General features: G+C 45.6%; 1 protein-coding gene across 1 annotated transcript; it reads right to left on the reverse strand.

Annotated features, from left to right (window-relative positions):
* Positions 1-10037: 10037 nt before the first annotated feature.
* Positions 10038-12857, reverse strand: LOC122384005. Its single transcript, XM_043370936.1, has 5 exons — positions 12163-12857; positions 11510-11954; positions 11195-11312; positions 10786-10852; positions 10038-10407 (listed from the first exon to the last, which is right to left on the reverse strand). The coding sequence occupies exons 2-5, from the start codon at positions 11952-11954 to the stop codon at positions 10270-10272; spliced, it is 768 nt and encodes a 255-aa protein (XP_043226871.1). The 5' UTR covers positions 12163-12857; the 3' UTR covers positions 10038-10269.
* Positions 12858-20508: the final 7651 nt, after the last annotated feature.

A 20508-nucleotide genomic window follows, 5' to 3' on the forward strand; every position in this document is an offset into this window, starting at 1 on the left:
CCGGCCGAGGGGGCGGGGGCGGGTACGACCCCTCTCGCCGTTTCGCCCCTGCTGGAGCTAGCGCGTCGCGGAAAAAACGAGCGTGTGCGCCGTTACGAGACGCAGAGATTTGTACCCGATTTTAATGTCCTAGAACAACCAGTGACCTCTGAGGTCAGGTCAAGTGCCCCAAGGTACGGTTCTGTTTTTGGCAAATAGCTTCGCAAAAAACTGTCGCAGAGCCGCAATGTCGGCAGCATCGTGTTTGCCTTGCTCAGGCGCGTCAAATGATATACTTTTTGTTTGGGGTGAGGTCAACTTAGGGTGTTGACCTCGAGTCACGGTCAGGTCAGCGTCCCCCCTCTCCCCGGTCACGAAATTGGTCAAAGGAGATCATGTCGCATATCATTCGATTCGGCAGGTCTTCCTGAGTCCATTGGTGGCTTACTTTTTGCCGTTTTTACTTTTCGTCTTTTGACCTTATGTCCATTTGACTTTTTGTCTTTTGACTTCTATGCTAGTTGACTTTTTGTTCATTGACTTTTTGGCAATTTCACTTTTTATCTTTTGACGTTTTATCCTTTTTGACTTTTTGCCTTTTGACTTTCCTCTTTGTTGACCTTTTACCTGTTGACTTTTAAGATTTTTGACTTCTTGCTTTTGACGTAATGTCTGTTGACTAATCATCCTTTTACCTTTTATCATTTGACTTTTTGTCCGGAACCCGCTTGAGATAGTTGGAGATCGTTCCCGGCTCCAGAATAGCAGTTTTCATTTTTCCCCCATTGACTTATAATAGTGAGGTCACGAAAATGACCTGACCTCATATGAACTTTAGGAAAAATCCGAGATATACAACTTGTGAGACTTCTAATGAATACTAGATCTTGCAAGTTTCATTTCCCTGTGAAAGCTCCTCTGGCAGTGAGGGCGTTGCGAAGTTGCGACATCTGAAGACCGTGCAGAGGTTCACTTATGACGTCATAGGTCAGTGACCTGACCTGACCTTAAAATGCGGCTGGTGTCAAAAGATCCGGCTTGAATCAAAGGTCAAGTATGCCCAGGTTCAGCTCTCTATCGCCGGCATGTCCGGAGATATCGCGAAAAAAAAACTATGGGGGCGGCGCCCGCTCCCCCCTCCCTCGGCCGGTGAGGGTTAAGCTAATTTTCGTGTTTATGTGCTGTCGCCTGTCAGTACGGCTAAACAACGCTTTTGCTATTGGTTAGCTCACTAAGTCGGCTATGCAGCCATCATGAAAAGTTCCAAATACGCAATTTTCGAGTGTGACTAACTGCCCATAGCCGTATACGGTTCGATATGTGACTTTTCACCCTTTATTTGCCTGTTACGTAAAAAACGTCAAGCTGCTTAGCACATCAGCATATATCAAAGTATACTTATGAGTATGTTAGTTAGGTATCCTTTAGTTCAATTTCAGAATTGCATTTTTTATTATAAGATGTTATCACTGAATTGGCAATGAAGTCTGCAAGACTGCAATCGCATAGATGTGTCATGATAGGTACAGAAGTTTGTCTGGAGCTTGTATGATTTAGCAGCGTCGGATATTGCTCACCTGTGCAGCGGTGTGAGACGGCGCCGGTCAGGTCAGGTCAGTTCAGCCGCCGCTGGTGACCAGATAGATGCGCTGGTCACGCCGGGACGGACGACACTGACGCTGACTGAGCGAGGTGCGCCTCCTTTTGAACGGTGACGAGGCCCGGTCTCCACGTGGGAGTCGGGCCGACCGTCGGGACGGTCCGCTCCGATCATCGCCGCCGGCACCGGAATCGGCGGCCCACTAAACCGGCGTCGCATTAGCAGGCTGTTCATTAGATGATTTGGGCGGCTTACTGTGCTGGATGGCCCACGATTGGAGGGATTTTGATCGGGGAACTAGGTACAGAACCGCGACAGCTGGATGCCTTTTTAGTTTACCTCTGTCTATCTGCAAAACAATCAGGTCAATTAACGCGGCAGTTGCTGGGGTATTTCGCCACCCGCCGTTTGCTGGGGGGGGGGGGGGGCGTTAAACGCCCCCAGCCGATAACTCGAGAACCAATAGGCGCAGCGAAACGCACGAGAAGGCAAACGAAAGAACGCGACGAGACGCTTCAGATGAGTATTTTAAAGTTGAATTTTGAGGTCACAGGTCGGGTCAAGGTCAGGTCAAACACCTGAAATCGGGCTTTCAGTAGCATGGACTTCAGGACTTCGCAATGGGCGGCTCTCGTCATAAACTCTGTCAAAACGGTGCAGAATCCTTTTTGTAAGGCCTACAAAAGTGTCAGCTCCATGTAGGGGTCAGTCAAGCATAGGTCAGGGTCAAGGGCAGGTCAACCGGGTAGGCACATATCCCCGAAAATCAAAACTGATATTCGCAGCCCGTGACACATGTTTAATAGGCAGTTTTGGGCGTAGAACACGATGGTGACATTCATTTTATCATATGTGTACGTGATATATTATAGTGCATGTATGGCCTAAACTTTTGAATTTATTTTAAAAGGGTAATTTCTTGCGTTTTTTCCCCTTTTAAAATAAATTCAAAAGTTTAGGCCATACATGCACTATAATATATCACACCTGTCTATTGATAATCCTCAATATGTGTACGTGTTTGGTTCAAAAAGCTCAATTTAAGAAATGCATGTAGGTATCATGGTCGTGAAGTAGTCACGAGAAATTGCCAAGATTCAGTTCAAGATTTTGGAAAATGCGGAACGATAATCAATACTCGAAGATATCCATTTGAATGCTCATGGTATTGGCAGTCTAATGGCGTTTACGGCATGTCTGTAGGCATATTTTGTGATTTTATATGATTTTTTGAACATATGCCGTTTTTGGTCGAAAACTCGGAAATCATGACGTCACTAAAACCTCGATATCTCAAAAATTTTCCGACCGATTTTTTTGAAACTTTGTCACAATAAACTTCAATCAATTCTCTACAGGTAATTATCTCCCGTTTTTCACCAACAGCTTCTAAATACGTGAAAGTGACCGTCCCACCTTAACCTGCGCCCTGACGGGGGGTGCATTTGCCCCCCCCCCCCTGTGGTTTTTCTTGAATAGCGAGAAAACGGCGACGCGCAGCGCCGCCAAATTTTAAGTACCTTCCCGAGCAACAATATGACACCTTCACACAAAATTTTAAGCCACAGGTCACCTTAACCCGCGCCCTGCTGGGGGGGGGGGGTGTTTGAACACCCCCCCTTGTGGTTTTTCGCGAATATCTCAAAAACGGCGGCGCGGAGCGCCGCCGTTTTTGGTACACCTTATCATACATCAATTCTACACATGTTGTGAAAATTTCAGACCAAGGTCATTCAAGGTCAGGTCACCAGGTCACTTGAAGTGACCTCACCTCATAAAAACTTTCAATGTCTGTCATAGCTACACCGAGTGACCGATCGCTTTGAAACTTTCAGCGATTGCTAAGAGCAATAGCATGTACAAAATGTATATCTCAGAATTTTGATATCGATGACCTAAGGTCAGGTCAATTTTGCGACCTCCCCATTAAAAGTCAATGGGAGAAAATTGAAATGCGCCTCTTTTGGATGAAAGACATTATAAACACTCCCAAACACCGAATTACAAGTGGTTTAGACACACTGAACTTAAAAATAGTGTCCGTGACCCTTGTTTATGCCCTGAGATCATCTTAGGTCACGAATGGTATCTAACAGTTTTTCGCAAATAACTTTTGATAGAGGCATGCTAGAGCGATGAAAACGCCTTAGATGTGTTCAGCTCGACGATACGGATCGACTGATATGCAACATGACCCTTTCCGGTCAGGTCATGACCTTGACCTGAGGTCAAATTTTCAAGTTGACCTTTCAAGGTCAAGTTATAGTTCATTCGATGCGTCTTGACGAGAGGAACACGATGCCGGTAAAAGTAAGCTCGTACAAGGCTTGGGTCAAAAGTTATTGCAGAAAAACTGTTTTCAAAAAAATCGACTATTTTTGCAGTTTTTGCCCCCTGCAGGCAAAACCGTTGACGTTAGGTCAAATCTGAGAGAATTGCTCAGAAAGGGCGTTAATAGGGCTATCGAATGCGCTTTTCCGCGGCGCTGTAGCTCTATTGGTTCCCGAGTTATGCGTTGGCTTCTTGGAAATTTTCGACATTCGACCTGGAAATCGGCGAAATTTTGCCTTCAATGACCTCTGGTGACCTGACCTTTGACCTGACCAAAAAATTGACCGAAGTGATTTCGTCATTATATTTTACGCTCTTTCGAACGCCGCCTTCCGCGTATAGCTACGTGGCCCAGGAGCCGAGTTACAAGGGGGGGGGGGGTGTTCAAACACCCCCCCCCCCCAGCAGGGCGTGGAAATCCAGGACCCCCAGCAGGGCGCGGGTTAAGTCATGAGTTAGGTACTGAGGTCAAACTGAGGTCATGCTAGAGCAAAAATGAACAAATAACATGACATCTTGAAACGCTCACAAAATCTACAGTTAACAAGCAATTTCAAAGTTATTTATAATTTATATAGTCGTGTAGAAAAAAGACAGCACTACAAAACTGTTATCTCAGATTTTCAAATTTATGGGATTTTGACCCCTAAAAAGATCAAAAGATTTTTGTAGAAAAACTCAAAAAAATTCCCAATTTTCTCGAACTTCGTGAAAAAACAGAGTATGTATGATAGTCCCTGCGCTCTTCTATCAACATGCTAAATTTTAGATAGATACCTCCGTTTTTGGCCAAGTTATAGCGAAAAAAAAAACTGTTCAAAATTGATGACGTCAAATTTTTGAACTCAATTTTTAGCAATTCTAGACCACGTAGCGCAAAACAAAGACCACCATTAGACTCCCCGTGACGGACTGAATCGAATCAATATCCGGGCGGATATCCGCCCCCCCGTCGGTGCACGTGTTAAAGCTGTAGGCCTGACAGCTCTTCCCGCTAAACCTTTTTTGGGTCGAAAATGGCAGATCATGACGTCATTCCGACGTCATTTGCGGCCAACCTATCATGGCCTCTGGAAATTTTGGTCGCAATGTGCAAAATTGAAGCCCGGAGGAGTCCTGAAAGTTTGGTGACAATAGATGCAGTCGTTTATGAGATATCGACGGAAAAGGACAGGGCGTTTCGCCCCCCCCCTACGGGGCGCGGGTTAACTCTGTTGTAAGTCGCTGCGTCTCGTAATAACATACACGCTCGTTTGTAAGTACCGAGACGCTCTAGCACAATTAGAGGCGAAACGGCCGACGGCGAAAGGGTTCCTACAATGAGAGTTACAGGTCCACTGGAGGAAAATTAGTCTGTGTTATGGTGTGTTCTCAAAATGTGGCGCTTCAAGAAATAAACTTGTTCACTCCCTACTGATATCTGGCTTGCACTAAACTATAAATCCAATGGTTTTCGTTTTTTATGTGCTGGCGACATTCACTAGGCCCGGAAAACTGGTGGCTGCAACTAAAATTTAAACCAATAGGTATATTGGGGCATGGCCCTTCCTCAGCGTAGGTACAATATATTAAACAATAGGGGAGATCCGTGTAAGACGCCCAGGGTCGGTAAGAGGCCCCATCGCTTTTTTTACCAAACCAATAATGTTATTTATTTTTTAATGTTCTTGTAAAGCAGAAGCCCTCTTGAAACAACAACTCACGAAACCTGAGGTATCAGGTGCGTCGCAGCGACTTTTGGTAAGCCTGTTTCTGTTTTTGCCCCTTTACTTGCTAGATATATGCATCTTTATCACCCTTATATATCTGAAAAAACAATGGCTATCAAATGCAATCTTTTCTCATCGAAATTGTCACATGTTAGCTTCAGAATAGACCATGTTCTGGTGCGCTGCAAATGTCTCATAAACCATAAATATTGTGGACGTTAAAACACTGTATTTTTTTAAGAGGCCCTCCCTTCGAGGATGATAAAACGCCCCCCGATAAAAAAAACGCCCCCGATGCTAAAACGCCTGCACCTGCGGCAGGCGTGGCATTCTTTTTACAAGGAGTTTGTTTTTGTTTCTTTTTTCTGTTTCTTTTCTTAGAGGTTATAGGTACAATTTTCGTTGGTCATCAGCGTTTGGTTGTGCTAGTTTTCGCATTGTTCGAGCGCTTTGGAAGTGTTATTGGTTTCGATAACACCGTATTTGCTTAGCTTTTCGAAATAAAAGGCCTTGCAGCTGTGTTCGCAAAGCGTCTTTTACAAGTCGACTTGACTTTTAAAACGCCCGAGGGGGGGGGGGGGCGTCTTACCATACCCATAGTGTAAGAGGCCCTTTTGCAACTTTTTCCAAAATGTTAAAGTTTACGGTTTGTGTACCCCCTAGATTCATTTTGAATGCAAATATGTATGGGAAAATGATGCATGCTCACAGCGCATGCACACGTTAGCGCTTAAATATTATCAGTTGTCTAAAAATAGTAACTGAGCTTAAGGGGGGGCCTCCTGCACCACTCTCCCCTATAGTTCTCTCTTGTTCCACTGAGAAAGAGCCATGCCCGATTGCACATTGGTTTAATTTTTTCAATTCCTAATATAAAAAATTAGGAATTGCAAAAATTCCTAAATTAGGAATTTTTTTTATAGTAATGAGCAACACGTTACTTTCCATACTCTTTATAAGGCCATGTCAGGCCGAAACTGCCGTTTGGCGCATGCCTCGGCGCATATTTGATATCCTTAGCATTTCCAGAATTTTGTGACAAGAAACGTATCAACACGTGAAATGATGCTTGTCACCTGGTGGGGAGGGGCTATTTTTTGCCCCCCCCCCCCCTAGTATCTCCGAAACTACTGGACGGATCCACAAAATCAAAAAGGTGTTCGAAAGCATCGGCAAATCTGTGGAGGGAAATCCAATTTCATTGACCTGATGACGTCACAGGTCAGGTCAAAGATAAAATGTTTCACCGTTCACGGGTCGTCTAGGGAATGTGCTATAACATAGAGTAAAACGCATTTTATCGAAAATCCGTGATAGCGCGTCTGTTACCTAGTACATATGTTGCTATCAGAGGTCACTGATAAATACCAGGTCAGGTCCAGGTCAGGTCACCAAGTCAGCACATGAACCCAATTTTACTAGGGCCATGTGATGCATGTTTTATGGCCAATTTTTATTTCAAACTCAATGGTGTTAGTTATAAGACCATCAGGAACGGTTTAGGTCACTTCCTGGTGGCGGTCAGGTCAAGGTCAGGTCATAAAAGGTCAAATTTCAAAGCTCATAGTTTTGCGTAGTTTTGCATAAATGGGTATTGATTCGATGCAACTCGTCACGGCGAGACTAATGGTGGTCTTTGTTTTGCGCTGCGTGGCCTAGAATTGCTAAAAATTGAGTTTGAAAATTTGACGTCATTAATTTTGGACAGTTTTTTTTCGCTATAACTTTGCCAAAAAAGAGGCGTCCATCTAAAATTTGGTATGCGAATAGAAGTCGGTAAAGACTATCACATATATCTCGTTTTTTTTAAATTGAAAAAACCTTGGATTTTTTTACTATAATTTCCAAAAACTTACTTTTGATTTTTGGGGGTCGAAATCCATAAATTTCAAAACTCCAAGATAGCAGTTTTATAGCCCTGGTAATTCCACACCTCTTATATCCTAAGCGTTTTCTGTATCACTATCTTCAAAGCTATGGGCCTGATAGCTCTTCCCGCGAAACCTTTTTTGGGGTCGAAAACGGCAGAACATGACGTTACTCTGACGTCATTTTCGGCCAACCTATCATAGTTTTTGGAAAAATTTATGTTCACAATGTGTAAAATCGATGCCCGGGAGGGTACTGAAAGTTTGGTGACGATCGGCGCAGCGGTTCTGGAGATATCTCGAGAAGTCTAGAGGGGGGGGGGGGGCAAAAAGTACCCCCCACTCACCAGGGCGCGGTTTAAAGTTCAGGTCAAGGTCATTAGCTTGAAGTGACTTTCGATAACATTTTTCAAGTTTTGCGATTCGTTAGGGTAGCTTTTGTAGCTCTTTTCGAATTTAAAGCAATAATTTGAACTTAACGGATACAGTTTTTGGTGCTTATGAAACATGTTACGAGGCTGTCAGTTGTGGTTGACACCATAGATAGCCGGCAAGACGCCTACTAACTGACCTGACCTGACGTGACTTGACCTAACACTGCATGAATGCATCATCTTTGCTCAAAACTAATGTGAATTCGAAATCAGATTCTTTGAAAACTCTGTAACAGCCTCACGTTTTAGAAGGTCTACTAAGTCCCCATTTTTCCGATTTCTGGGTCCGATTGACAGGACGTGAAGGTCAGCCAATGACATAGAACTTAACCCTCGCCCGTAAACGGCGATCTGCCACCTTCGCCCATGCAGGGGGGGGTTGGTGCGACCCCCCCTTGGCGTTTGAAAACGGAGCGTCGTAGAGCTTAGCGGAAAAGACCAACGGATTGCTCTCGCCGAGATCTCGCGATTGGTGGTATATTTTTTGGTCCTAGGTCAACATTTGACCTACTTTTGACCGGTCAAAGGTCAAATTTTCGGAAAAAATGGACTTTTTCAACTTTCCGCGGCGATTGCGGCAAAACGGTCGGAGATATCGACTTGAAACCTTCACTATCGTGTTTCTTGATCAATTCTCTATCGTTTGGTATGTATTTCGTTTCCCTAACTCTAAAAATGGCGCGTTGGGAGCGCCGGAAGTCGGCAAGGTCACAGTCGGCGGCAGAAATTCGAAAAATCAAAATTTAAATTTTTGAAATATGATTGTATTTTTGGATTTGGGAGGGCCATTTGCTCCCTATAGAAGCTAATATTGCTGCATATTCCCATTGAGGTGACAAGAATTAACAAAATAGTGGTTCGGGCGCTTTTCAAAAAAAAAGTACCGGACGCTGTTCCTCTTGTGACGTCATAGCTCCGTGACCTGACCTGACCCGGTCAATTTTCTTGCACCACACGATAGCCAATGCTTGCCCCAACATGCATGGGAAGTTTCATCACGATCCATCAACCGATGTCCGTACCACCGGCAGGAAACCTCGGGCGTTGGCACTCAGTTTGTGAAAATCCGGCCGGAGGATGTTCCCTTTGTGACGTCATAACTCCGTGAGCTGACATGACCCGGTCAAATTTTTTTTTTTATCAAAAGATGCGCAAGGTTTGCCCCATAAGGTACCCAAAATTTGGCGGCGCTGCGCGCCGCCGTTTTTGCACTATTTCCAAAAAACCTCAGGGGGGGGGTTGCACCAACCCCCCCCTACATGGGCGAGGGTTAAAATTGGGTATCATCTGCTTCGTATATGAAGTAAGATAAAAACACCAAAACCACCCAACGTTTCGTGTTATTCACTTTTTCAAGGGTGAAAAAGTGTTGGCGCTTTGAAAAAAGTTTTGAATAACACGAAACGTTGGGTGGTTTTGGTGTTTTTATCTTACTTCATATACGAATTAATTTGTCCAATTCAAACAATCATCATCTGCTTCCTCTCGTCACGGGCAGCATGCGCTCGATAGCTGGCTCTCATGCACCAGTATGCTACATTACCCATGTGTTTAATGATTTTGGAAGATGCGTTACATTTCGCACCTATCCACTGTTGATTGTGTTTGCTTTTTCCCGTTTTGATTGTTCCGATTGCTACATAATAATGACTTCGCACATAACCTGCGAGAGCTCGTCTGTGACGTGAAAGGCTTTTCCGATCGCCGCTATATTTCAGCAGACATGGCTAAAGCTAAGGGGTAAGCTAAGGTGCAGCTATTCGTCCTGCACACGAAGCGTTATTTGTCGGTATGATGTGCAAGATGCAATTAGTTAGTATCTTTTTGGGTCGGTTTTTTGTTAACAAAAAATGAGCTGTTTATGATGAAAGTAAATTCATGAAATGTCATGTGTCTGTGTTCTGATAATTTAAGTGTTCGGCGAAGGAAGGGACCACGCATACTTTTGATCTGTATATGTGTATAATAGTGTTATGTGTTTTGATCAATTCATCGCATTATTCTCCTTTCCGTCAGTAGCCGCCCATTAATAGAATGCTGCCCCCTGTAATCGTTCGCTAATCCTGAAGTGTAGCTTCAAATCACGATCTCCGATAACGACGTATTGACTGTTGTAGATGATGACACATGTATATTTTTTTCTATCCCATTGCACATGGTCGTCGAAACTGAAGCAGTGTTCGACAGCACATAGGCATGCTAGTACATCAGTAGTATCACATGAGTTATTATTTACAGTCACAGCTTTATCAGATTCCGCATGTTTAGCAGATCAGGTATCTGCTGCATCTCCAGCTTTGATCCGTTTCTGCAGTTGTCTCGGCGGTGTATGGGTCACGTGACACCACTCAAACGACCAAGAAGCTGGCCAGATCACTGTCGGTTTCCCAGGCCATCGAAGCAGGATCATTGTCGCGTTTCTGGAATCCGTCTATGGGAAGACCGGGGTCCTCAAACACCGGCAAGTGGACGGGCGGAGTGCCAGCCTGTGACGAATAAAGCAGGGTCAGTTTAGAAGGAGTTTACGCCAATAATTAAGTCCGGTATTATTCCAAAAAACACACCAGTTATGACAGTTAACCTCACAGAAACAGATAACCCTGTAGACACCGGTTAAATAGGTTATGCATGGGTTTCAATTGATGAGGTTAGAGTTATTGCGCTTTGACGTTAAATGAAAACATTAAACATTATTAATGATTTGGTTATTACTATCCGATATCTCTGCTCCGTGAAGTGGTAATTCCACAACATATCGACCTTCCCACACTGGGTCAATGTACATACTATAAGCCATTTTAGTCGTCTAACAATCACTGGATCAGTCGAAGAAGCCCCGAGCCTAACTGGCCCAGACCACTCACCGTGGTCACAACTCTGTGGCTCTCAGTGACAGGGGATGTCGGCTGTCCACCCGCGGGTGCCGAGACCCTGAAACGTTACCGTTAATATGAATAGTAAATAAATATATAACAGGCATCATAGGACAACGTATAAGACAGGTTTAACATGGAAACCGTTTTTAGTGCTGCATCAGTCCAGCAATAAAAAGAGCAAGCAGCCTGGACTCTGGATCATATCAGAATTCTAGCCTGTAGATAGGTAAGCGTTCTGGCTCAGCCGCCGGAAAATAATGATTGATCACAAGTTGGGCCACGGCCAGCGTAAACTTTATTTCTTATACAGTTTCCTGAAACAATTCAAGGACCGTTCACATCGAGCCAGGTCACTAGGTGAAAAAACAGTACGTGGTCAGTTACTGTGGCCACTAACCTGGTATATGCGATTTGAGGAGAGCTGTTGTGCATAACGTCACATGTTGGCTGGACGAACTCGTATAGCTCCCGAATCGAACACGGTCTGTGGCAGCAGGCCTCTACGATGCTTTCACCTGAAATGTGACAGAAGGAAGGCCGTGACCATAAACAGAGTGTGCATTATTTGGTGAGCTTCATATCTATTTGGACCAATACGGCATCGCCTTGGACACATGTCAGTGACAAACATAAGTAGCTTTCAACGCGTAGCATTATTATAGAAATGTTGGCCTCACTCATCTTACAGCCAATGTCCCCTTCCCTAACGTACGGCTCATAGCAGAGGAGATTTGCCGCACGGTGACTGCGCTGCCGCTCCGCCTGCGACGATCGTGGCAGAGGCTCTCGATGAAGTCGGTCAACTGCGCTCCACACATGCGCACGTTCATTCCGCGCTTGGCGTAATGGCGTTGGTTTCGGGTTGACCTCGCGGAGATGGCGTCAGCCCCGCTTGTGCTGTCATCGCCTGACCCCCACGCCTGTTCGCCGCTGCCGAGTGTGGCGGGCCGGCCTACCCACCAGGGGCGCAATAGGCCCTGGGGCGCCGCGGCCGGTCGGCTAGCTTCCTCGGGCAGCCGCCAGAGGCGCTGGTTGTCGGCCAGCGGGGAGAGTGGTAGCTCCATAGAGGACCGACCTGATGCCGCATTGGCGCGATGGTAACTAGCGCCATCTACCGTTGTCCAGACCAGCAGGAGAAGAAGAGTGGGTTGCATCATCTGCCAAGAGAAACCAGGAAGCATATTTATAGCATACCTATCACCTATTTTCAAAGGTTCTATAACGTGTAAAAGACCATTTCTTTTGGCACTTTTTTTTAGAACAATGCAGGATGAGAGGGAAAGCTGAGACAAGTTTCAATTTTTGTTTCTTTGTATAGGTCTTCCAATTACTGCATTCAACGCTTACTAACCGATGGATTCTCACCTGTGCAGCGGTGTGAGACGGCGCCGGTCAGGTCAGGTCAGGTCAGGTCAGCCGCCGCTGGTGACCAGATAGATGCGCTGGTCACGCCGGGACGGACGACACTGACGCTGACCGAGCGAGGTGCGCCTCCTTTTGAACGGTGACGAGGCCCGGTCTCCACGTGGGAGTCGGGCCGACCGTCGGGACGGTCCGCTCCGATCATCGCCGCTGGCACCGGAATCGGCGGCCCACTAAACCGGCGTCGCATTAGCAGGCTGTTCATTAGATGATTTGGTCGGCTTTCGTACTGGAAGGTCGGAAATCGGATAGATGACATCAGCTAATTGGCTGATGCGCGGAACTAAATGAAAATTGCTCAATGCACAACAATAGCTTCTCCGAATGGTGTTGATTAAGGTGTTGACGATATCAGGTATGATATCAGGTATATCAGGTAATGTTGATATAACCGAACAACCTAATATATTGGAAAATGGTACAGAAGGAACTGAAAGTGTAAGAAGAGGAAACTTGGAATTCACAACACATCTACCCATCCAGCTCAGATTAACAGGTACGGCTCTCGCGAGATTAAGCGGTAGCTTTTGCACTTTACATTTCCGGTTATATCTCAGAAACTAATTGATTTACGATGAAACCATTTTCCACGATCATGGCCGGCTTGTGAACCGACAAGTCGATCGCCTATTCAACACTTAAAAGCTTAAGACAACGTAGCTATGGCCTGAAGTAGTAAAGTGTCAGTAGTCTACGAATATATTCAAAAAACAATTAGAAATGAATAAGCGGACCGTTTTTTTTTTAGCGCTGAAGAAGTCTGATAGACGAAACCAGTCCGCTTATTCATTTTAATTGTTTTTTTTATATATTCGTAGACTACTGGCTCTTTACTACATACCTGTCCAATATATCTACATAGCCTGAAGTATACTAAATTTTCTAGGTGCAAAACCTACCGCTAAAATCCGCGAGACCTGTACCTAAACCAATTAGTTAGAAGTCAGTTGCTTAACCCGCGAGTTGCTGGGGGGGGCGTTAAACGCCCCCACTTTTTTCGCCGCGCTATAGCATAAAACGGCGCGCCACAGGCGCGCCAAAATTTGGATACCTGTAGGGAATTGATTGAAGTATATTGTGACAAAGTTTTAAAAAAATCGGTCGAAATTTTTTGAGATATCGAGGTTTTAGTGACGTCATGATTTCTGAGTTTTTGACCAAAAACGGCATATGTTCGAAAAATCATATAAAATCACAGAATAGACATACAGACATACCGTAAAGGCCATTAGACTGCCAATACCATGGAAAATTAAATGGCTTTCTTCAATTTTTCATTATTGTTCCAATTTTCCAAAATCTTGAACTGAATCTTGGCATTTTCTCGTGACTACTTCACGACCATGATACATGCATTTCTTAAATTGAACTTTTTGAACTAAACACGTCCACATATGATAAAATGAATGTTACACTGAAAAAACAGTTTCTCCATTTTCGGTCTCAGAGACCAGTTTTCGGGCTAATGTCCCCTATTCAAAACAGACCACACATTTTGAGAATACTTTCTGAGCAACGCCATTGATCGCAGAAACAGATCTGTCAGTACCCATTACCGGTGTCAAACTTTTAAGATAAGTCTCACTATGAAAACAGTTTTCAGCCCGATCCCCAATTTCGGTCCCACTTCAATCCAAATGTTATTCGGGCTAAAAGTACAAGAGCCCTAAAAGGAGGCCTTACTGAAACCGGTTTTAAAATCAGACACATTTGAGGCTTGTTTTAGCACTCAATTGAGTCTTTATTCAAAAATGTTCTCAAAGTGTTTTCTGAGTGTACCATCGTGTTCTACGCCTAAAATTACCCATAAAACATGTGTCACGGGCTGCAAATATCGGTTTTTATTTTCGGGAATATGTGCCTTCCTGGTTGACCTGACCTTGACCCTGACCTATGCTTGACTCACCCTTACATGGATCTGACACTCTTGTAGGCCTTATATGAAGGATTCTGCACCGTTTTGACAGAGTTTATGACGAGAGGGGCGCCCATTGCGAGGTTCCGAATTCCATGCTACTGAAAGCCGATTTCAGGTGTTTGAACTGACCTTGACCCGACCTGTGACCTTAAAATTCCATTTAAAAGCGCTCATCTGAAGCGTCTCGTCGCGTTCTTTCGTTTGCCGCCTCGTGCGTTTCGCTGCGCCTATTGGTTCTCGAGTTATCGGCTGGGGGCGTTTACCGCCCCCCCCCCCTCAGCAAACGGCGGGTGGTAAAATACCCCAGCAACTGCCGGGTTAATGATCCCTTCCTGGAAGACAAAATTGATTCATGCTTGTAAGCAATCAGATTTATATTTCTAAAGTGCATTAAAATTTTATTGTATGCAGGTATGTTACAAGTTACCAAAAGCAAGTACGTACGTAGTCAGCAATTGCCAAGCCAATTACCCAAAACATCCCATTCATTGTGCACAGTGCTCGGACGTCCAGCATGATAATTCTCTCCTACTTGCAATAAAAAGCTTCAAGTTAATGCCGGCTCCCGTCTCTGCTGTCGCCGGCTCCCGTCTCTGCTGTCGCCGGTAACCGGCTTTACCTGCTGAGCCGGGCCGGTCGAGCAGCGCCGGCGCGGTGGGATGGATACCGCCGAGGGCTCTCCACCGCCCCTGGGCACCCAGGGCGACGATATGACAAACCAGTCAGTCGACCCATCGGACAGTTCGACTTCATTGGTCAGAGTTCTGTTCGCTAATCGCGCTGAGCCGGAGTGATTAACAATAATTGAATAGCATGAAACCAAAACAGCACATTACCAACAGCTATATTATCCCGGCACCGCCTGGGCTATTTCCATACCCACGACAGCCTGGGGGGGGGGGGGGGGGTCGGATCCGACCCCCCTGTTATCTCGAGAACCAATGGTCGCTTCGAGCCCCGCGAGGCGGCGTTCGAAAGGTCTCTACGAGACCTTCCCAAAGGACTCTTAAGATTTTAAGATTGAGGTCAACTTTCGGGTCAAGGTCAGGTCAAAGGTCAAATTATGGGGTTTTGCATGATTAGGCTTACGGACAGCGGAATCAACAGCTGCTGCTCGAAACTCACCAAAAATGACATCAAAGACCTAGTGAAGGTACCATGTGCGTATAGGGGTCATACTAAGTACGGGTCAAGGTCAGGTCAGGTCACGAAAGGTCATGGTTTTCACTTTCTGCTACATGGGCGTGCGACACATGTTTTATGGCTTATTTTTCACGCCGAATCCGATGTTAATGGTTATATGTGACCCCCAAGTCACTGTGCTGGTGATAAGTGTTCATTGAAAGCATAAAAAATCGTTTATACCATACATAACTAAACGAGGGCTAAGAAAAAAGGTCAATTTGTCAACTTTTTATTTTTGGCATAAAAATGCACTTTTCTAGACGAGCTTTCTCCCAGGAATCTAGTGGTGCCATTTGTTTTCACATGCGATTTTCAGAAGTGCCTCTAATTCACGAAAATGCTTATGACGTCACCATGCCCTATGCATGATTGAGCTATTTTTTACAATTTGGGGGTCAAAAATCAAGATAGAAAGTTGAAATTTGGGACATCTAATGTTCTAATAGAGCTCTATAACATGTATTCCTGTTCTTTTTTAAATTATCAAAATTTTGGATTTTATTAGCTGTTTTCCAAAAAAATATAGTTTTTTGAATTTCTAGGGGTGAAAAACGCATTTTATAGAAAATCCGAGATAACCATTTTAAAGAACTCGTTGAGCTGCGTCTATTCATGTCCTTAATTTGCAATTTGCTTTAAACCCTGATTTTTGGCGATTTTGTTAACATTTACCACTTTTGACTGAAAACGCCATGTAGTTACATCACTAAAATCGATATATCTAAAAACAAATCGAAATTTTTTCTTTAAAAAATGCACAGAAGACGTCAAATTGATGGGGGAGAAGGTATGCCAAGTTTCAAGTCGATAGCGTAAGCGGTTCATAAGTTATTCAAGAAAAACGGAGGGGAGGGGGTCGGATCCGACCCCCCAGGCGGTCGCGGGTTATAATGAGTTATGAAATATTTGTTAACCAAAATGAAGGTGATGACAATAAAAACCCCTTTTCAATTTGCCAAAACTAAATGGATCTAAATAGCATGCAAAAAGCAAATTGAGCGGCCACATTACCCTCCCGGCCAAGGGTTTTAGTGTCACTCTCTCTGATGGTTTCCACTTTTCTCGCGATTATGTAGCGTTCGAAAGCTGAAAGCTGAGATACGGATACCTTATTTTGTATTAAGGCCTGATTCTAAACACCGACCGTACTTTTCACGCCAGGACAGGTCACTGATCTATGAAGTAGGGGAGAGTGGGACGAAGTGGCCAGCCGGGACAAAGCGGCCAACGCGGTTTTAACCCTGCACTACTGGCGTCAGCTCCAGATTATGGTTGACAATCACATTTCTCTTCGTGGTCGTTCGAATGAGCTAGACCGGGGTTTCCGACGAACGAAAAGGCATATATTCCCAGGTTATTCTCATCATCCCAATATTCTTAGGCTTTTTAAATGCTATTTTATGCCATAACCGTCTGGAGGTTTACATAAGAGTTATTCCTGCATTGAGTGGCTATTGTGCACGTCATCTGCCAACTTTAGTTAGTTGTGCTCCAATTATAATATAGCTGTTTTTTTCGGATGGAAGGCGCGGAGCAAAATGGACGGAGCAGAGTGGAAAGCTTCTAAGATATTGAAATGTATCGTCATGCGCTCATTTCGGCCACTTCTTGGTTACATGAGTTATCCAAATAATGCAATTAGGTATATGTTTTTCCATGAATGTTCATGCATTGTTTATGTAACCGCGAGTGTCGCGGGCCGTATATTTTGGGTGCCTCGTCCTCCGTCGGCGAAAGGCATTAGCGGCGCGGTGGAGGCAAAGAGTTCGGCCGCGTGGCGGCGTCACGAACGTTCCGCATTGTTTGGATGAATTGAAAGGCAGAAAGGCGCAAACGATGTAAGTTGGTTGAAATGATTAATTTTTGCTATGTACTGTGCAATGAGTTAATGGCTGACTTCATTCTAAACGATTTAACGACTGTTTCATACGATTTTCTGTTCGTTTCAGAATTTACGGCATAATACAGCTATGTCACTGAATCGCATTATTAGATGGCTGTAACAGTAAATTATCGTAGTCTAGCCACGAATAGCAAATTTCATATGATCTGTATTGATCGGGTTACTATGACCTCCTGCATTGCGGACTTGACCTGTACTAACACAACCTACATGAACTGATTTTACCTGACCAATTCTACGCAACTCCGAATTGTCACCTGTAGTTGTAGATGTATGATATCGTCTCCTCTGTCACCTTGTGTAGACATTGATTCTTTTCCTGTGGCTGAATTTCATTACCTGAATTCCCTGGTCATCCTCTCACTCCATGATGGCTGAGCATCAAAATGCAGATGATGTGACAGATGGCGTGAGAAGTCGTAAGACAACAGAGAAGGGAGCTCAGTATCGACTCGGTGTAAAACAAAAGGTGTACAAGAGAGCATTGAGTGCAGTAAGGTCCAGTGGTCAGAGGCTGATTGAAGTTATGTCTGCAAACGAAGGCATAGGATGTGTCAAAGCTGAGCTCGAGAACTGGCTGAAGCTGTGTCAGGAGCTGACGTCATCTGATCACGAGTTAAGGTCCCTGCTTCCAGATGATGAGATCGATTACCATGTGAGTAGGCATTTGAGTCAGCTTGATGACAATGATGCCATGAAGGCAAAGGTGTTGAAGTATCTTGCGGACATCAAGCCCGAAGAAATGCCTGCTGATGGTGTTGAGCCTCAAGATAGTGCCTCAAACCTCTTTGTGACGTCAAGAACTGCTCTGTCTAGAGTCAGTCAACATTCAGATGGGGGAAGCTCGACGTTGAGCTCCGCCAAGCTGAAGGAGAGACAAAAGCAAGCAGAACTGGCAGCAAGAGCAGCTGTTATCAAGAAAAGCCAAGAAATGAACAAGAGGAAACTGGAACTGCAGTGTGAGGAGGAAGACATGAAGTTGATGACAGAGTTTGCTGTCAGCCAAGCAAGGGAAAGAGCCATTGATGATTTTGAAAGAGATATGAATGACACCACCAGAAACCAAGATGCATTCCAAGCAACGACAGCAAGACGCATGTCCCAGTTGATGCTGGACCTGCCACCCCAAGATGCTGCCCCAAGAACCCGAGTCCCACAGACAAGTCAGCAGCAAAGGCCAGCGTCAAATGTCCATGCTCCACAGACAAGTGAACAGGAGCAGAGCATGGATGTTATCCAGGGCCTCGTAAATCTGTTGCAGCATGAAGTAAAGCAGAGCCACCTTCCTGCTCTGGAACCGGACGTGTTCTATGGTGATGTGGCAAAGTTTGAGTTGTGGCTCAAGTCATTTGAAACATACATAGAAGCCAAGACCAGCTCTCCAATCGAAAGACTGCATTACCTGGGTAAATACACTGAAGGTGAAGCGAAGGCGGCAATTCTTGGATTCATCCAGCTGCGGACAGAAGATGCTTATCAAGAGGCAAAGAACAGACTCAATGACAGATACGGAAACGAGTTTGTACGAGCAGCCGCATACAAACGACGGATCCGAAACTGGCCAAATATCAAGAGTGGAGATGGCAAGGCTCTGAGAGAGTTCGCAGACTTTCTTCAGCAGTGTGATGCCTTGTCAAGGACGTCTGGGCACTTGAAGGTGTTGGACGACCAGCATGAAAACAGCTACATGTTGAAGAAGCTGCCCAAACATGTGGTTGATCGTTGGAGAAGATATGTGGATCAGCGACTGTATGAGCCACAAGATGGTGAGCCAGCGGAATATCCTTTATTCAAGGAATTCGTGAAGTTCCTGGCGAAGGAGGCGAGAGTGGCCTGTGGTCCCGTCGAAGACTCTGCCAACAAAGAAGAGAAGGATGTGCGCAGAGACAGGAGAGTTGTAAGAGCGCTCCAGACGACTGCTGCACCAGCCTCAAAGAGGGACAGCCACAGTGTTGTCAGACCAGGGTGTGTGGTGTGCTCTGACCGCTCAGGTGTTTCAGTTGCTGCCGCTCACCCAGTGGCAGAGTGTGAACAGTTTACCAAGATGGCCCTTGAAGAGAAGCAGGCTGCAGTGATGAAGTATGGACTCTGCAGAGGATGCTTGAGGCGTGGACATGTCTGGCGGTCCTGCCAAAGGAAGATGAAGTGTGAAACCTGTGGAAAAGGTCACCCCACTGCCCTTCATGATGACAAGTTTCCTGTTGCAGCACAGAGCAGGGCAATCAGCGAAACTCGGAGGGACCTCATTCAGCGCGGAGATGCTGAGACTCAGAGGAGGAGCAGTCGGCCTGAAGGAGCAACGGACCAGCTCCAAGCTACATCCCTGCGTGTGATGTCCGGAGTTGGAGATAAGAGACCAGGCTGCGTCCACTCAATGATCCTGCCTGTGTTCGTTCGTCACAGGGAGCACCCTGATGTCAAGGTTCTAACCTATGCTGTCCTTGACCCACAGTCTGACGCGTGCTTTGTGACAGGCGGCACTTGCGAGGCTCTCCAGATCCAGGGTCAGCCAGTCTCCCTGGAGCTGAAGACAGTCACGGGCCAGTCAGTTGTGTCCAGCTCAGTCGTTGACGACCTGGTGATTGAGCCTGTGCAGGGAGGTGACAGCATCGTCCTTCCTCAGTGCTATTCGCGTGAGGTGATTCCAGCAGAGCGTTCGTGCATCCCCAGAAGAGAGTCTGCCAGGAAGTGGTCTCACCTGGCACCGATCGCAGATGAGATACCGCTGTACTACCCTGCAGCTGGAATCGGCCTTCTCGTCGGGATGAACTGCCCAAAAGCCGTGAAGCCCAGAGACGTCATCACAGGTGACGACAACGACCCGTGGGCTGTAAGGACCGTACTGGGATGGGGCATCGTAGGCCCTGTCTGTGACAGCGAGAACATCAATTCTGGATGCCAGTACATCGACGCAGGAAAAGGAACCCGCAGGCTGTGTCACTTCGCATTCAGGACTACAGCTCATGAGATGACTCCTCAGCAGCTTCACGAGATGTTTGACCAGGACTTTGTGGAGACAAGAGAGGAGAAACCACAGTCAGTTGAAGACAGGATGTTCCTGAAGATGATGTCCGAAGAGATCCATCAGAAAGAAGACGGGCACTACGAGATGCCGCTTCCGCTGAAGGGAGACGTCAGACTGCCGAACAACAGAGCTGCAGCAGTGCAGCGCCTCAAAGGACTCCGCTCGAAGCTAGTACGAAATGATGCATTCCGGCGTGACTACACAACGTTCATGGAAGCCACGATCGCCAATGGTCACGCTGAGAAGGTCCCAACAGAT

Source organism: Amphibalanus amphitrite, unplaced genomic scaffold (assembly GCF_019059575.1).
Source record: "Amphibalanus amphitrite isolate SeventyFive unplaced genomic scaffold, NRLGWU_Aamphi_draft 000179F_arrow, whole genome shotgun sequence".
Classification (NCBI taxonomy): domain Eukaryota; kingdom Metazoa; phylum Arthropoda; class Thecostraca; order Balanomorpha; family Balanidae; genus Amphibalanus; species Amphibalanus amphitrite.